At 48.3% G+C, this 16,677-nt stretch overlaps 2 protein-coding genes and 1 pseudogene across 2 annotated transcripts; all 3 read right to left on the bottom strand.

Annotated features, from left to right (window-relative positions):
- Window positions 1-190: 190 nt before the first annotated feature.
- LOC136542944 (disease resistance protein Pik-2-like) lies at window positions 191-1,981 on the bottom strand. The gene has a single exon (XM_066535552.1). It carries the CDS (start codon window positions 1,979-1,981, stop codon window positions 191-193), a length of 1,791 nt encoding a protein of 596 aa, XP_066391649.1.
- Window positions 1,982-1,988: 7 nt separating this feature from the next.
- On the bottom strand, window positions 1,989-7,620 carry LOC136542943 (disease resistance protein Pik-2-like). The gene is made up of 2 exons (XM_066535551.1): window positions 6,446-7,620; window positions 1,989-2,250 (listed from the first exon to the last, which is right to left on the bottom strand). The coding sequence occupies exons 1-2, from the start codon at window positions 7,318-7,320 to the stop codon at window positions 1,989-1,991; spliced, it is 1,137 nt and encodes a 378-aa protein (XP_066391648.1). The 5' UTR covers window positions 7,321-7,620.
- Window positions 7,621-7,759: 139 nt separating this feature from the next.
- LOC136542942 (uncharacterized) lies at window positions 7,760-15,836 on the bottom strand (annotated as a pseudogene).
- Window positions 15,837-16,677: the final 841 nt, after the last annotated feature.

Here is a 16,677-nt window from a genome sequence, read left to right as displayed (position 1 = left end):
TCAATGCGGTGACAAAGTTTTATTACTACTAATTTCTTTACAACGACAGAGCTAATGCATCTTGTAGTAATCAGAATATTGTACTCAGATACTACGTACATTGCCAACAACGGAAATTATACACTGTACTATTTTGTGAAGATATATACATTAATTCAAGCGGAAAAGCATGCAACAGATATTGAAACAATCACCGATATTTCACTGCAACTTGGAATTCGTTGTTCTTGGACCTAGTAGAGAGCCTACCACCACCACTGCCGTCAGCCTTTAGCAGCTCGACCGCGTGGATTAGTGCAGGGTTGTCCTTGTTACCATCAAGCGTAACCTTCTTCAAGTTCGTCAGCTGCTCCATGCCAACGATGCTCCTCTCCGTCACGTGCGTTGACCTGTAGTCAAACCTCAGTTCCAGCGTCTCCAGCGTCGACATCGATCCTCCCTCAAACCGAATAACGTTGGGTAGACAACCTCCAAGTATCACGCCCCTGAGCATCGGAAATCTGTGGCTGCTGCGTGCAACCAGCTCGTCGTCACGCTCGCCGTCGCCATGGCGTGTCCACGTCACGTACAAGCTCTTCAGGTTGGGCAGCTTACACAGGATGCCGAAGAGCTGGTCACCAGCAAGGGTTGTATCCAAGATGGTGAAAGTGACAAGATGAGTTAGTGAGCCGATCCAGCCCGGCAGCCCATCGACGTCACCTGTGATCCAGAGGGTCTGAAGGAGCCGTGGTGGCGCGGGCAGGTGGTGGAGAAAGTTCAGCACCTGCTTTTGCTTGCTGTTGTTGTTGTCGCTTCTCCGGTGCCCTATCCAGAGCCACCGGAGGGAGCACATCTTGCTTAGGGACAGAGCAAGGTTTCTTAGAACATCCTCATCTACAATGGCCTTGCGGTCATCAAGAGACACGACAAACACTTGCAGCTGCTCCAGTTCACCCACCTCTTGGGCAGCATCGGTGTCTTCGTTCCCAAGAGTTACTCTACGCAACACGCGTAGGGCCTTCATCTTGCTGATTCCCCGGGGTATAGTCCACATTGTACCCCAAAAATCATCCCTATTGGAGAATCGTATGTGCTCAAGTTTCTCCAGCTTTGTGATGGTCTCCGGTAGCTCAGTGAGGAGCGTGTAGTCCAAATCGAGCGTCTGTAGATGCTCTAGGTTCTCGATCTGCCAAGGCACCTTTGTAATGTTTGTGCCCCTCAAGCTTAGTAACCGGAGTAGGTACAGATTGCAGGCGTACCTCACGTGCTTGTTTGTTACTCCCTCGCAATCTTCTAGGTCAAGCACCCTCAAGAGGACGAAGCTACCAAGATTTTTCAGGAGCTTGTGCTGCCCACGGAGGTGGAACATGCTCAGTGATCGAATATGCTGCATATCCAAATAATCATTCTCGCCTCCATAGTCCACATCATTTCTCTTTGTACCGTCTACGTCAGCATGGATGGAGAGGCGACGGATCTTGCCACATGACATCCCCTTGTGCTGCCCTCCGTGCAGGCTGAGAAAGTTAGCCTCCAGGGACTTGGACACCATGACCTCATGAAGCATGTCATGCATTCGGTATGTCTGCTGCTTCCATGCAAGACCCTCCAAATGGCCTGCCTCTTCAATCATGTTCTTGCTCAAGAGTTTATCCAGGTAGGATTCTGCAACCTCCCACAGGGTCAGTCCCCGCTTCTCATGAACTAATCCTTCTGCCATCCATCTGTTCAGTAGCCGGTCCTTTCTAATTACGTAGTCCTCTGGAAAAATGCTAAAGTACATCATGCAACCCTTGAGCTCATACGGGAGGTGATTGTAGCTAACCGTGACTATATGCTTCATCCCCTCAAGGGTAGGGTGTCTCTCCATCTGTGAACCAAGTGATTTGCAGACTCTATCCCACTTGTCTTTGCTTCCAGGTGATTTGTACCCAACCAAAACACTAGCGATGCTGACAATGGCCAATGGCAGCCCACCACATTTTTTCAAGATGTCACCCATTACATCTTCAAATTCTTTGGGGGTAAGAGGCATCCATGGATCCAAACACTCTGCTAACAAACAACTTCTTCGAATCTTCAAGCTTGAGGGGTTCCATCTTGTGAATGTATTTGGAGTGGCTATTAATACTATCAGGGCTGCATGCATTGGCCACTGTATCTATCCGAGTGGTCACGATGATTCTACCGCCCTTGTTGTTCTCTAGCAACTTGGATTGGATTACCTCCCATGCTCGTACAGTCCAAACATCATCAATCACTATAAGGTACCTGGTTTAGGCATGCATAGTATATAGTTAGTTAAGTCATATATCCAAAACGTAATTAATTATCTCGCATGTGCAAAATGTATGAAAATGCTACTACTATTACTCAATATGCATGCATTATCATTGTTTGATATACCAATCTATCAAGTCATGCTCCTACACATATTACAAGAGTGATAAGTGTTAGAAATTCATTGATAAATTTAGGCCCGCATCTATTCAAACTGCTCACATTTGCCCTCTCTGATTGTTCATGTTCTAACATGGTACTCATACAAATATTTTCTTATCTTTTCCTAGTTAAGATAGCTTTTAGCTACCAATTACTCTATACTTTTTAATACCCATTCATTCTTTTCCACATTGCCAGGCACTTCTATGTGTATTGTGTACTTGACGTATGCTTGTCTTAAGCCTTATTTTGAACTACACTCGTGACCTACAAATTGATATGTGACCATTGTTTCCTATACAAATATATATAAGGCCATGTTTTGGCATAGCTCAAAACAGCTTTGGCTCATTGCTACAGTATGTTGAGGAGCCGAAGCTGGTGAAGCAACTCCTTACCATGGTGCAAGTCGGACCCGAGGCAGCCAGAGCTCCACCAAACGTATGGTGTGTTTGGTTGAAACCGTGAATGGTGACTCATGTCATTATTGTACTACAGTTAGTTTGTTTCTATATTCAAAGTTTGAATCCAATAATTTAGAACCACATATATATAATACTGTTATTTTTTAAATGACAGGTGCTGGTAGATGTAAGTTTAGACAATTACTTTATGTTATTTTTCATAATGACATAGCTATATGTTACTTTAGCTTATTTTCAATAGTGGAAGGGCTGATAATTTAAATGCAGATTTAAGAGGCTATACTTTCATAGTGGCACAGATGCATGGATAATTAGGGGCTTACCTTATGTTATTTTCACAATAATAGACACTACGGGAAACCGGCGATTTGCCGAGTGCCGGAGTCTTTGCCGAGTGTATTTTATCGGGCACTCGGCAAAGACCGTGTTTGCCGAGTGCCAAATAAAATACACTCGGCAAACAAAAACACACGGCAAAATACGTCTTTGCCGAGTGTTTTTTTTCTGACACTCGGCAAAGATGTATTTTGCCGAGTGCTATTTTTTGGCACACGGCAAAATACGTCTTTGCCGAGTGTTTTTTTCTGACACTCGGCAAAGATGTATTTTGCCGAGTGCCTTTGTTTTGGCACTCGGCAAACAGGCTTTTTGCCGTGTGCATTTTTTTTTGGCCCTCGGCAAATCAGTTTTTCGAAGCAATTTTTGAGGCCCTAAATGAATTCAAATGAAAAACTTTTCAACTACAAAGTTGTATAACTTCTCAAGATCTACAAAGTTTATTTTGGTCATTTCTTCATTTGACAAAGCGACAATAACGTTGTTCATAAAATCTACATCTCTCATATTAGTTTCATGAAAGTAGAAGACAGATATATAAGATTTGTGAACAATGTTACTACCACTATGTCGGATGAACAAATGACCCAAAATAAACTATGTAGATCTTGATAAGTTATGAAATTTTGTAGTTGGCAACATTTTGATTTGAAATCATCTTGTCATGCAAAAACGACGTTTGAATTTGAAAATTTTAAAATTTGAATTTTTCAAACGACCTCGGATGGAAAAACTTCCTAAATGAAAATTGTAGATCTCCAAAAGTTATGAAACTATGTAGTTGACAACTTTTTGATTTGAAATCATCTTATCATGCAAAACTACGTTTGAATCTCTCAAATTTAAAATTCAAAATTTTCAAACGACCTCGGATGGAAAAACTTACTAAATGAAAATTGTAGATCTCAAAAAGTTATGAAACTTTGTAGTTGATCACTTTTTGATTTGAATTCATTTAGGGCCTCAAACAAGTAATTTACTCTAAGTTTGCCAAGTGCCTTTTTCTGGCACTCGGCAAAGCCATATTTTGCCGAGTGCCTATGTTTTGGCACTCGGCAAAGAGGTATTTTGCCGTGTGTATTTTTTTGGCCCTCGGCAAATCAGTTTTTCGAATCAATTTTTGAGGCCCTAAATGAATTCAAATGAAAAACTTTTCAACTACAAAGTTGTATAACTTCTTAAGATCTACAAAGTTTATTTTGGTCATTTCTTCATTTGACAAAGCGACAATAACGTTGTTCATAAAATATATATGTCTCATATTAGTTTCATGAAAGTAGAAGAGAGATATATATGATTTGTGAACAATGTTACTACCACTATGTCGGATGAACAAATGACCAAAATAAACTTTGTAGATCTTGAGAAGTTATGAAATTTTGTAGTTGGCAACATTTTGATTTGAAATCATTTTATCATGCAAAAACGACGTTTGAATTTAAAAATTTTAAAATTTGAATTTTTCAAAAGACCTCGGATGGAAAAACTTTCTAAATAAAAATTGTAGATCTCCAAAAGTTATGAAACATTGTAGTTGACAACTTTTTGATTTGAAAACATCTTGTCATGCAAAACTGCGTTTGAATTTCCAAATTTTAAAATTCAAATTTTGTAAACGACCTCGAATGGAAAAACTTCCTAAACTAAAAGTGTAGATCTCGAAAAGTTAACTTTTTTATTTGAATTCGTTTAGGGTCTCAAACAAACAATTTACACTCGGTTTAGTATAATATATTAGGAACTAAAACGGAATCCAGACACAAGTGACAGTGTTGTGTAGTGGTAGAGGAGGTTTGTGCGCAGCGGAAGGTCTCGGGTTTGAATCCCGTCGGCCGTGTAGCTGTGAAATTGACGCGAAAAAAGCCGGAGATGGATGGGCGCTGACCGGTGGGGGCCTCCACCAATTAAAACAAATTTTCCATTTTTTTTGGGTAAAAATTCCCATTTTTTCGGGTTTTTTTCGGTTCCAACTTTGCTGAGTGTCGGGCACTCGGCAAAGGCTTTGCCGAGTGTCGATTTTTGGCACTCGGCAAAGAAATTTTTGCCGATAAAATCTTTGCCGAGAGACCTTTGCCGAGTGCGGCACTCGGCAAAGCCTTTGCCGAGTGCGGCACTCGGCAAAGCCTTTGCCGAGTGCTTGGCTGGCTTTGCCGAGTGCCCCCAGCACTTGGCAAAGAGGGCGTCTGCAGTTGTGAGAGGTGGGTAGTTTAGATTTAAATTTAAGGTGTAACTTCAGAGTACTTTTATAATGATACATGTGGTAGTTAGAAAAATAGAATAGATTGAATAATGGCAATTATTAGAGTCTATCAGATCCATGGCCAAATATTTATCATTTTTGTGTGAATTTTGAGTCTTTATATTTTTTCTGGCGTTCCTAAATAGAATCAATGTTGAGGTTTTAGAAGAAGACTCACTAGTAGTAGTAAATAGTGTAAATATGGTATCATTAGGACTACCATGAGAAGTGATTTTTACAATATGTGTATATTAATTGAAGGCTCCTTTAATTAAATTTTGAGGCCCACGTTTAACCCATGAGACGTGTTAGAAAAAAAACATCCTTATAAATTAGTATAAGTATTATTTAGAATATAGTAACATTGAATTCACATCGTCATTTACTACAATAACTATTAGATCTAACATATTTCTAAATTTTCTACTGCTGTATACAAAAGCAAACTCAAAGTTTCCACACACATGCTTATACATAATCAACATTTGATTATTAAAAAAAGTGGACCTCCTAGCTAGATACTCTGGTGTCTGCTTTTAAATTACCTAACTATGCATTTATGCAAAAAAAAAAAAGCTAGACAAAAGAACACAGATACCTACTTCAAACCTACATATATACCATTATAACAAAATTAATTATCATGAATGTTGATATACCATGTACCGTTTCATATGTTTCACTTAAAATATTAATTTAGCTCTCATTTTCTAAATTATACGTGTAAGTGATGAGTAGAAATTGCAAAGAGATACATATTGTGCTATCATGACCATAGAGTAAAATACATAGTTCGTCATCCAACTTGGCTCGAGGTGATTTTTTGGTAGGTTCCTACTTTTGAAACACATATCTAGGTCTTTAAACTTATTGACCATGTCACATGAGATCCAAATTACCGCAATTTGAGTTAATCTGCATGTGTGGCACGTTGATTACACGACAGTATGACACTAACATGTGGGGCCCACATGCCTGCAGGTAAGAAGGATGAGGCTATCATGTAGGCCCAATATTTTGGTACCTCTTGTTGGTGAGAACCTCCTCGAGTCTTTTGGCAAGCCCGTTGTCATCCAGGCCGTCAATTGCACCCAGTGCAGCCTCTTCCTTGATTCCCCTGTCGTCAGCCGTTTTGGGCTTCACGACCTGCCGAAGAAGGTCGCTGAGCAACGCCTTGAGGTCTCTGCTCGGCTCGAACGCCTGGGACACGGACACCATCGCCTGCCACGGGAACTCCGCTTCCAGCCGCCGGCACACCTCCATGGCCAGCGTCGTCTTGCCGAGGCCTCCGAACCCCACGATGGAGAAGACGGCCATGCGCGCGGCGGCCTCTTCGCCAACCGGCGCGTTCAGCCGTGCAGCCAGGGCGTTAGCCTGATCCTCGATGCCGACCAGCCGGCGGCGGTCGTCAGTGTTGCTAGCAGAAGTGGACGATGACGCCGCCGATATGGGGACCGCAGGTAGCAGAGGAGCGAACCCGCGCAGCGCGTCCCGGTTGACGCCGAACCGCGCCTGGCGCTCGCTGATGGCAACGGCGCGGGCGCGGAGGGCGCCGATCTCGCATGCGAGGCGGCGGCGAGACCGGAGCGTCCCGAGCAGGCGTCCCAGCCAGGCGCGCACGCCGTCGGTGCGGCGGGACTCGATGCGCAGGGTGTAGAGGTCGATGCAGTCCTCGGCGTCGTAGGCGACCTCGCGCAGCTGCTTCATGCACACCTGCAGGAAGCGGTCCACGGCGCCGTCGTCCGCCTCGGACTGCATGACGAGGAGCGCGTTCATGGCGTCCAGCTCGTCCCGCAGCTCGGCTACCTGGCCGCCGACGCCGCGGAGGTGCTGGTACTCCTTGCTCAGCAGGCGCCCGGCGTTGCTCAGAAAAGCCTGTGCCGCTGCCGCGCCCTCCATGACGCCGCTCGGAAAGAACCAGCCAGAGAGATGGGGTGGCTGTGGTTGGGCCGCGGAGATTTTTCAGACAAGACAACCGGTGGACTACCAAAGTCAAGACTGCGGGCCCGACCTTGACACCAAATTCATGTTGCTAGACTTTTTTGGCCAGCGGGACCTTGATGTGTTGAAAATGATTTATACAACTGTGCTATTTTTTTTTAGTTTCTAGACAAATTGAGTTATTTTGTGTTTGAATTACAACTATTTTTTTATCATGATAGCATTTCTTTGTAGAATAATAGGTTTTCCCTGCTTTATTTCTAAGGACTGTTTGGATTTATTAGCACTAAAAATTTTTAGCGAATTGATTTTAGCATGAGGCTGTTTGCATGCACCTGCTAATATGTGCTTGTATAATAAGTTGAAGGTGTATATGAACTATTAGGTGCTGTTTGGTTCACTCATTTTGTAGCGTCATCTGTTCACACTGCCAACAGATCATGTAAGTTATTGTTTGTTTCAAGTAGGACACGTTCGTTTCGCTGAAAAAACAAGCCGAAACACTGTTCCGGCGAATTTATTGTGAGAGAAAAACACTGTTCCGGCTGAAAAAATAAGCTGAAAAGTACGGATTAAAAGACAAGCGAACAGGGCCCTTCAAAACGCCGATTACGCCCACGATCGGGCAGTAAACGCTCGCAGCAGCGCGGAAACAAAATTGCCTTTCCATTGCCTCAAATGATTTTCAGGGATGAATAACGATTAGTGGCAAAAACAGTGTGTGAGAAAGGGAGAGAATGAGACCTGCTGCATTTCTTCATCTGGATCACTCAATGGTTTAGCCCATGCAACTGTTATATTTAGACACCTTTCCTTGAAAGCTTTATGTATGCCATCCATGCATCTCTTTCAGTCTCAAGTTCAAGAAATGCATACCCACAGTTATAGCCTGGGTTGTCACAGTCAGCCATGAGTGTTACTGTATCAATATGTTCTCAACTCCAGTTTTGTGTAGTAGCTTCATGATCTGCTTTGAACAGAATTAGGTGATATCAGCAAACAGACAACAATGGAGCCAAATATCCAAGCAGGTTATTCACAGAAATACAGAATAAAGAAAATGGTAGCTAGGGGTGCAATTGTACTCACATCTTCTTTCTTCCATTTCTTGTCAATATTTTCAACAACAATTTTATCATTCCCATCCAGAGCTTCAACTTGACAAAGCTTCCAACAGATCTTGCAATGGAGTTTCAAATAACAGTATAATAAATTAATAATCAATATGGAGAAAGAGGAGGGGAACAAAATGTGGAGGCAGTGAAACATAAGCCACACATTCGACTTAGCCAACACATATAACTATAGCCAAAGGTCACGAATTCTGAACCCACAATTTTTTTCCCTGTACTACAAAAACTAGGGCAACAAGATACTACACCATAAATTCCAACATAGTAACATTGATACACATAGCATTTAGGAACATTCATTTTTTGGAACTAATGTTATATTGATTTATGATGTTTCATTTTGTCTATAGTGTTAGCCCATAGGATCATCGGCTCAGATGAGTCGACCACTCACCAGTCTTACCGAGCACCCGTTAGTGTTGCCGAGCACCCACTAGCTATGCCGACCACGAAGAAGCGTTGTCCGACCACACACACTATGGCTAAGGTAGAAGAAGAGGAAGAACAGAGCATACACACACAATACAAGCACCAGCGTTGGCCGAAGCCCTGTATAGGAGATGGCAAAACTGAACTCTCCTTGTTGAGTTGCAGTGGCAAACTATATATATAACTCTATCCATCTAGTCCTAGTACAGCTGCCCTGCTGCAACAGTGACTAGATAACACAGTAGGACTGACTTCTATGTCTGTCCCTGCATGTGGCTACAGTACGGCATGTGAGCCGTTCGGTGCCTGCCTCTACAGCCGCTACAGACCACAGCAGGGATCCTTTTCAGCGCCGCCTTCCCTTGCTGTGTGTTCACACAAGGAAGTAGTAGATTATCTAACAATTCTTCCCCTAATCCTACTGCTATCCCCTGTACCCCCTCCATGCCGATCATCTCCTTCAGCTCCGTGAGTCGAAGACGTCTGAGCGGCTTGGTGAGGACGTCTACGAGTTGCCGACCGGTTTCGACAAACTTGATGACGATCTGCCCTTCATCGACACAGTCCCTGAGGAAGTGGAACTTCACGTCGATGTGTTTGCTCCGGTCGTGCAGAACCGGATTCTTCACGAGGGCGATGGCGGGTTGGTTGTCCACCATCAGTGCTGGTGGGTGAGCTTCCACGCCGGTCAGCTCGCCTAGCAGCCAGCGCAGCCACACAACTTGGCACGCCGCTGTGGCCGCCGCTACGTACTCTGCCTCGCACGTAGATAGCGCCACCACCTTCTGTTTCAGCGACAGCCATGAAATCGGAGCCGACCCGAGGAAGACGAGCATGCCAGAGGTGCTCCGTCGTCTGTCGATGTCCCCCGCCATGTTTGCATCGCTGAACATAGTGAGCTGCAGCCTACTCCCGCCGGTCTTTGGGAAGATGATCCCTTGATCTACCGTCCCCTTGATGTAGCGTAGTAGCCGCTTCATTGCAGCCCAGTGATCCTCTCGAGGATCCTCCATGAAGCGACTGACGTAGCCCACGGTGAACGCAATGTTCGGCCTCGTGTGGACTAGGTAGCGTAGATCGCCGATGATGCTCCGGTAGAGTGTTGCATCCACCTTCGTCGCGGTGCTAGCCTTCGTCAGCTTCAGCCGCTCCTCCATCGGAGTCACGCATGGCTTGCACTCAGCCATGCCGCTCCATTCCAATAGCTTCTAGACATACACGCTCTGATCGAGCGTGAGTTCCTCCTTCCCCTGTCTCACCTCGATGCCGAGGTAGTAGAAGAGTGCGCCGAGATCGCTCATTCAAACATGAGCCGCCATCTCACGCTTGAAGCTGTTGATGTCCACCGTGCGTGCGCCGATGACGATCAAGTCGTCCACATACACGTCGACGACGAGCTCCTCCTTCCCCATCGCCGCGTGTAGAGCACGTGCTCGGTTGCGCACCGTTGAAACCCAAGCTCGCCCAGCGTAGCGTCAAGCTTAGCGTTCCATACTCGTGGGGCCTACCATAGCTCGTAGAGCGCCTTGCGTAGTTGGAGCACCCTATGCTCCTCTCCCTTGATAGCGAAACCTAGAGGTTGCCTGACAAAGACCGTCTCCGCTAGCTCGCCGTTGAGGAAGGCTGATTTAACGTCTAAGTGATGGACGCGCCAGTCCTTTGCTGCTACCAAGGCTAATAGCAAATGAACAGACTCCCTACGCTCTACTAGCGCAAAGACTTCCTCGAAGTCGACGTGCTCGCGCTGAACAAAGCCTTGGGCGACGAGGCGCGCCTTGTGCCTGACAATGGCGCCAAGCTCATCCCGCTTGACCTTGTACACCCACTTCAGGCTGATCGGACAACATCCTAGAGGTGGATCGACGAACTGTCATGTCTCGTTTTCCTCGATCGCCTTCATCTCCTCTAGCATTGCTCATCGCCAGTTGCCATCGCGCTCTGCCAGCACGAACGTGGGTGGTTCCTCTGCACTGACGAGCAGCAGCTCTTGCTCATTGAGCAGCCGACCAGCCAGGCCTGAGGGCCCTGTGCCGCCGATGATGTCATCCAGCCTATGGAAACGCACCTCCTCACCTTCGTGGAAGGCATACACAAACTCAGTGATGTCACTTGGAGGCGAGGCAAACTCGATCGGCATCAATGGAGTTCCCTGTCCCGCCTGAGTGCTCGGCACTACACCTGGAGTGCTCGACACTACTTCTAGACAGCTCGTCACTACTCCTGCAGTACTCGGCACTACTGTAGGAGTGCTCAGCCTAAGTCTTGGAGTGGTCGGCACCACTGCAAGACCTCTTGGCTCTACTACGGGAGTGCTCGGCACCCGTCCTATAGTGGTCGCCACCACTGCAGAATCTCCTGGCATCACTCATGGAGTGCTCGGCATCCCTCCTGAAGTGCTCGGCACTGCCCCTGGAGTGCTCGGCACCTCTTCCCTAGCGTCTCCACCACCGTGGATGACCAGGTGCTCGACGACGAAAGTGCTGGTGAAGCCGCCAGCTTCCCCGTGCTCGGACTGCTCCAGTCCCAAGCCGCCTTCTCGTTGAACACGATGTCGTGCGAGACAAGTACCTTGTTTCCGCATGGGTCATAGAGCCGGTATGCCTTGGTACCCTCCACGTAGCCTAGGAACACCATCGGTGTGCTCATGTCCTCCATCTTGGTGAGGATCGGCTTCGTCTTCCTAACGTGGCCGATGTAGTCGAATGTCCGAAGGAAGGACACACTCGGCTTGCACCCATACCAAGCTTCGAACGGCGTCTTGCCCGTTAGGGCCTTGGTCGGAGGACGGTTGAGGATGAACACCGCCGTGGTCACCGCCTCACCCCAGAACCTTGTCGGCATGCCTTTGGCCTTCATCATGGATCGAGCCATGCCGACCACCGTCTGGTTCCGCCTCTCCACCACGCCATTTTGTTGTGGCGAGTATGGCGTGGTGTGGTATCGCACCACACCCTGATCCACGTAGTACGCAGCGAACTCTACTGAAGTGAATTCGTCGCCACGATCAGTCCTCAGCCCGCAAAGCTTCTTGCTGCTCTCGGCCTCCACATGCATCTTGAACTTCTTGATCATCGCCGCCACTTCATCCTTGCTCGCCAAGAGTAGCAGCCACATGTAGTGACTGCAATCATCCACGAGCAGGAGGAAGTACGGCCAACCACCGTTTGTAGTTGGTGTGATCGGCCCATAGAGGTCACCGTGGATGAGCTCGAGAGCATTCTTCGCGTGATACTTGGCCGCCTTTGGGAATGGTAGCCTCCTCTGCTTCTCAGCCAGGCAGCTGTCACATAGCTCACCTCCATGCTTGATGTGGGATAGCCCTTGGACCATCTTCTCCAGCCGACCTAGCGCGTCGAAGCTGAGATGTCCAAACCAGACATGCCACAGCCATGACTACTTGGTGTGCCTTGCCGCCAGACACACCGGCTGCTCTACCTTTAGGTTGAGCAGGTACAATCAGTTCAGGGACCTCTTCACCTTGGCGAGAAGTCGCTGCTCTCGGTCCCTAATCCTAAGGGCTCCGCCTTGATCAGTACCTTGCTACCGCGCTCATCCAGCTGACCAATGCTGATGATGCTGGAACGCTGCTGTGGGATGTAATATACATCCGTTAGCGCGCAGTGCTCCCGTTCTGGCACCTGAAGATGATGGTGTCGCGCCCTTGGATTGCCACCCGTGAGCCGTCACTAAACTTCACTGTACCGGTAACATCGTCGTTGAGCTCGGAGAAGGATGCCTTGGAGCCCGTCGTGTGGTAGCTGGCACTAGAGTCCAGATACCACCGCTTCTCCTGGTCGGCGCCCACACGTCCAAGGTGGACTTGGGTGTGTGGTTCATCGAGGTTGACAGCCAGAGCCTTCCCAGGTCCTTCCACCATCGTCACCTCTTCCTTCTCCTCGGCCTCGATGTCGTGCAGTGCACAAAACATCGCCATCAGGATAGTGGCCTTATCATCATCATTAGCTTACGCCAGATGAGCCTCAGTCTTCTTCTCCTGCCTGCGATTTGGGCACTCCCGTGCCCAATGGCCCGTCTCCCCGCAGCGCCGGCAGGCGTTGGGGTCGATCTGCTTCTTCTTCTCCGAAGAAGCCTTCCCAGAGTTCCTCCAAGTAGCCCACTCCTCTTCTGTCAGCAGCAGTTTGCCGCTGTCCGTCGTTGCTGTCGCCTTCTCCAGACGCTCGTTCACCGCCTGCAGACGGCCTGTCACATCCTCAATGGTGAGGGTGGACAAGTCTAGCATCGTCTCTATGGAGAGAACGATCTGAATGTACTTTACCAGCACGGAGTGGAGGTACTTGGAGACCGCCTCCTCTTCGTCGATGGTGACGCAGTGGCTCTTCAGCTTGCTGATGAGCGTCTGTAGGCGGAGGGAGAAATCATCCATCGTTTCACCATCCTTGAACTTGAGGTTGGCATACTTCTGCTTCAGAAACTGGGTCGTCACCTTCTTTGCACGGTCGAAACCGACGCGCATTGCTGCAATAGCCTCCCACACCTCCTTTGCAGAGCTTTTCGCCCCCAATGGCTCCCTGTACTCCGCCGATACAGCAGCGAGGATAGCCTCCAACGCTGACATGTCATCTTCCTCATTATCGGTGCCCTTGTCAACAGCATTCCAGAGTCGTCGGGCTTTGAGCTTGACCTTCATGGTCACCGACCACTCTCCATAGTTGGTGCGAGTCAGCGTCGGCCAACTGGTGCCGCTGACCTCCCGCACCGTACGAACAACGACCTCCGATCGTGGCTCGGCAGCCACAACAGTGCCACTGCTGTCGCCCATCTCCGAACCATTCGTCATCGCCAGCGGTTAGTCTGGCGACGACGCTTGGACGGCTCCGATACCACTTGTTAGCCCACAGGATCACCGCTTCAGGTAAGTCGACCACTCACCAGTCTTGTCGAGCACCCGCTAGTGTTGCCGAGCACCCACTAGCTATGCCAACCACGAAGAAGCGTTGTCCGACCACACACACTATGGCTAAGGTAGAAGAAGAGGGAGAACAGAGCATACACACAGTATAGGAGATGGTAAAACTGAACTCTTTTTGTTGAGTTGCAGTGGCAAACTATATATACAACTATATCCATCTAGTCCTAGTACAGCTGTCCTGCTGCAACATTGACTAGACAACACAACAGGACTGACTTCTGCGCATGTCCCTGCATGTGGCTACAGTATGGCATGTGAGCCATTCGGCGCCTGCCTCTATAGTAGCTACAGTACCACAGTAGGGAGCCTTTTCGGCGCCGTCTTCCCTTTCTGTGTGTTCACACAAGGAAGTAGTAGACTATCTAACATATAGCACATAAACTATGTATGGTACAGAAAGTAGAATTTTTCATCCATATCTACCTATCCTACATTTTATTTTCTACAGAAAGCAAGCTTTAGGTTACAACTTACAACCAAATGCACAATGTTCAATTGTAGAATGATCATATGTTCAGAAATTAATATATAATGAAACTTAACAGTACAGCAGTGGCATGACACAAGCATGTAATTTGGCACTAATATGATTCCAGTAAATGGTAACGAATGATTGGAACCATACCAGGCGTCCAAGCATGGCAACCAATCTAATAGAAGCTTAGATGTAATCAACAATAAGCGTACATTCTAATTCTAAGTTTTTAAAGGCGTTTTTTTAAAAAAAAAACATTGTCTGAGTCAGTCAAAATGAACATGGCGATGGATAAAGATGTAATCAGAGAAATCAAATAAAGGCAAAAGCTTCTGCTACAAGAGGTGTGTCAATCAAACCAAGGTCAAGTTGGGGTAATTAGCAATGTTGGCACATCAACTTAACTCAATAAAATCAAAAGAATAGATTTTCTAGCACCATTTGGCACAAATATGCAGCCAGCTGGAAATTTGAGTTCAAGCATGAGAAGCTGACTTTGAATTCATCCAAGTGAGTCGAAACAGCCTTCAATTTGCAGAACTCCGCAACAAGCTTCTTAGCCTGTGAGGGCTCACTGTACCGCACAAAGCAGTACCCTTTGCTCTTCGACGTCCTCGCATCCATTGCCATCCGGACCTCAGTGATCTCGCCTGCCCACCCAAACACTGACCTCACGTCTTCCTCTTTCATGTCGTTGTCGAGCCCGCAGACAAATACCTCTGTCATCCTCCTTTGCCTCTCAGCCCTGTCTGAAATCCCAAATTCCTCCTTTCCTATGCTCGTACTCGCCAATTCCTCTGCCTCGCAGGCATCAGAAATTTCAGAATCAGTATTTGCCACCGGCTTACCGATTAAGGTTCCTCCCCCCACAGCCTCCTCACCCAACAAGGTTTTTTGAGTGGATCCCAACAATGTTTCATCCACATCAACGACATTGAAGCCACTAGCTAGGCAGCTCATCGGCTTCAATTTTCCTCGCATTCTGCTCCTCGTCCGCCATTTCATCCAAAGCAGCATTTTTCCCCGCCGGTAATTCTCCGACGGCGGCTGCCGCGGCGGCCTTCCGAGCAGCTAACGTGCCCTTGGGGACAGGGTTTCTGGTAATGATGACCGTCCTCTTCATCTTGCGAGCCTCCCGTGCGAGCACCGGCCCCGCGGCGGCAGGCGGCGTCTCCGCGGCCGGAGGCGACGGCGTGGAGGGTTTCTCGTCCGCGGCCGGAGGCGGCGCCGTGGGGGAATCCACGTACGCAGGCTCCGTAGTCGTGTCCCCTTGAGGCAGCGAGTACGGGCTCAGGAACGCGGCGGCGGGAGCGGAGGTTGCGAGTGCCGGTGGGGCCGGAGGGACTGGGGTGGCCGTCTTGGGCGGGGAAGGCGAGACGCGGCGCTTCTTTGAGGGCGCCTGCGCCGACGGCAGTTGAAGAGCCCCCGGAGCTTGGTGGCGCGGCGGAGGAGAGGGCGACGGGAGCGCTGCGGAGGCCGCGGGCGGCGCGAGGCGGCGGAGCTTCATGACGATTCCGGCTTGGTCGAGAGAGCTGTCTCCCAATGAGCCATTTTTTTTTTATTTTTAACACTTTTTTCAAACTATTTTTAAAACTGACTATGTTTATTTTTTTTTCAAAACTAACACTTTTCGACGTGCCTGTTTGCACGGCGCAGCTAATTCACGCTGCCGCGCCATGCATGGCGGCGTGGCAAGGGGCAGTCAACGGCTGCGACGACCACTGACGTGGCAGGTATGACGCGCCACCCGTCACGACGCGAGGCTGCAGCGCCACGCATCACGGCGCGGCAGACCCCTTGTTCCCTTTCTCAGTGTCTCCGTCCTTAGACAAGAAAACGCGCCACCGCGCCCCGCCCAGCGCGCCCGACATGCCCCGCCCGGCACTCCCGCCCGCTGCGACCCCGCCCGCTGTGCCCCCCGCCGTGTGCCCGTCCTCCCTCACTCCATCTCCATCTCCCCCTATCTCGTTGCCTCCCTTACTGCCGCCGTCGTCCCTCCATCTCCCCACTGCCGCGCGCCGCCCGTCCTCGTCGTCACCCCTCCATCTCTCCGCATTGTCTCGAGCCGTGAAGGACATTGCTGCGCTACCCATCGTCGTCCTCCAGAGGGGGGATTGCCGCCGGCCATTGCCACCGCCCTCTAGAAGTAGGCCGCTGTCGGGCGACCATTGCCGTCGGTGGCCATCTCCTTTCCATTGGTGGATTGTGGTGACCCATAATCCTTGTCGAGGTAATGCTCTTCTGCATCTCTGTCAATTTTTTTTGCTAGGGTTTGGATTCAAATTTAGTTTGACTAGATAGAGATTTATATAATTAGTTAGCAAAGATATTTAGTGAAGTTAGTAAAT

Source organism: Miscanthus floridulus, chromosome 3 (assembly GCF_019320115.1).
Source record: "Miscanthus floridulus cultivar M001 chromosome 3, ASM1932011v1, whole genome shotgun sequence".
Taxonomy (NCBI): domain Eukaryota; kingdom Viridiplantae; phylum Streptophyta; class Magnoliopsida; order Poales; family Poaceae; genus Miscanthus; species Miscanthus floridulus.
Note: the sequence above shows the minus strand (reverse complement) of the source record. Positions and strands in the feature narration are given on the sequence as shown.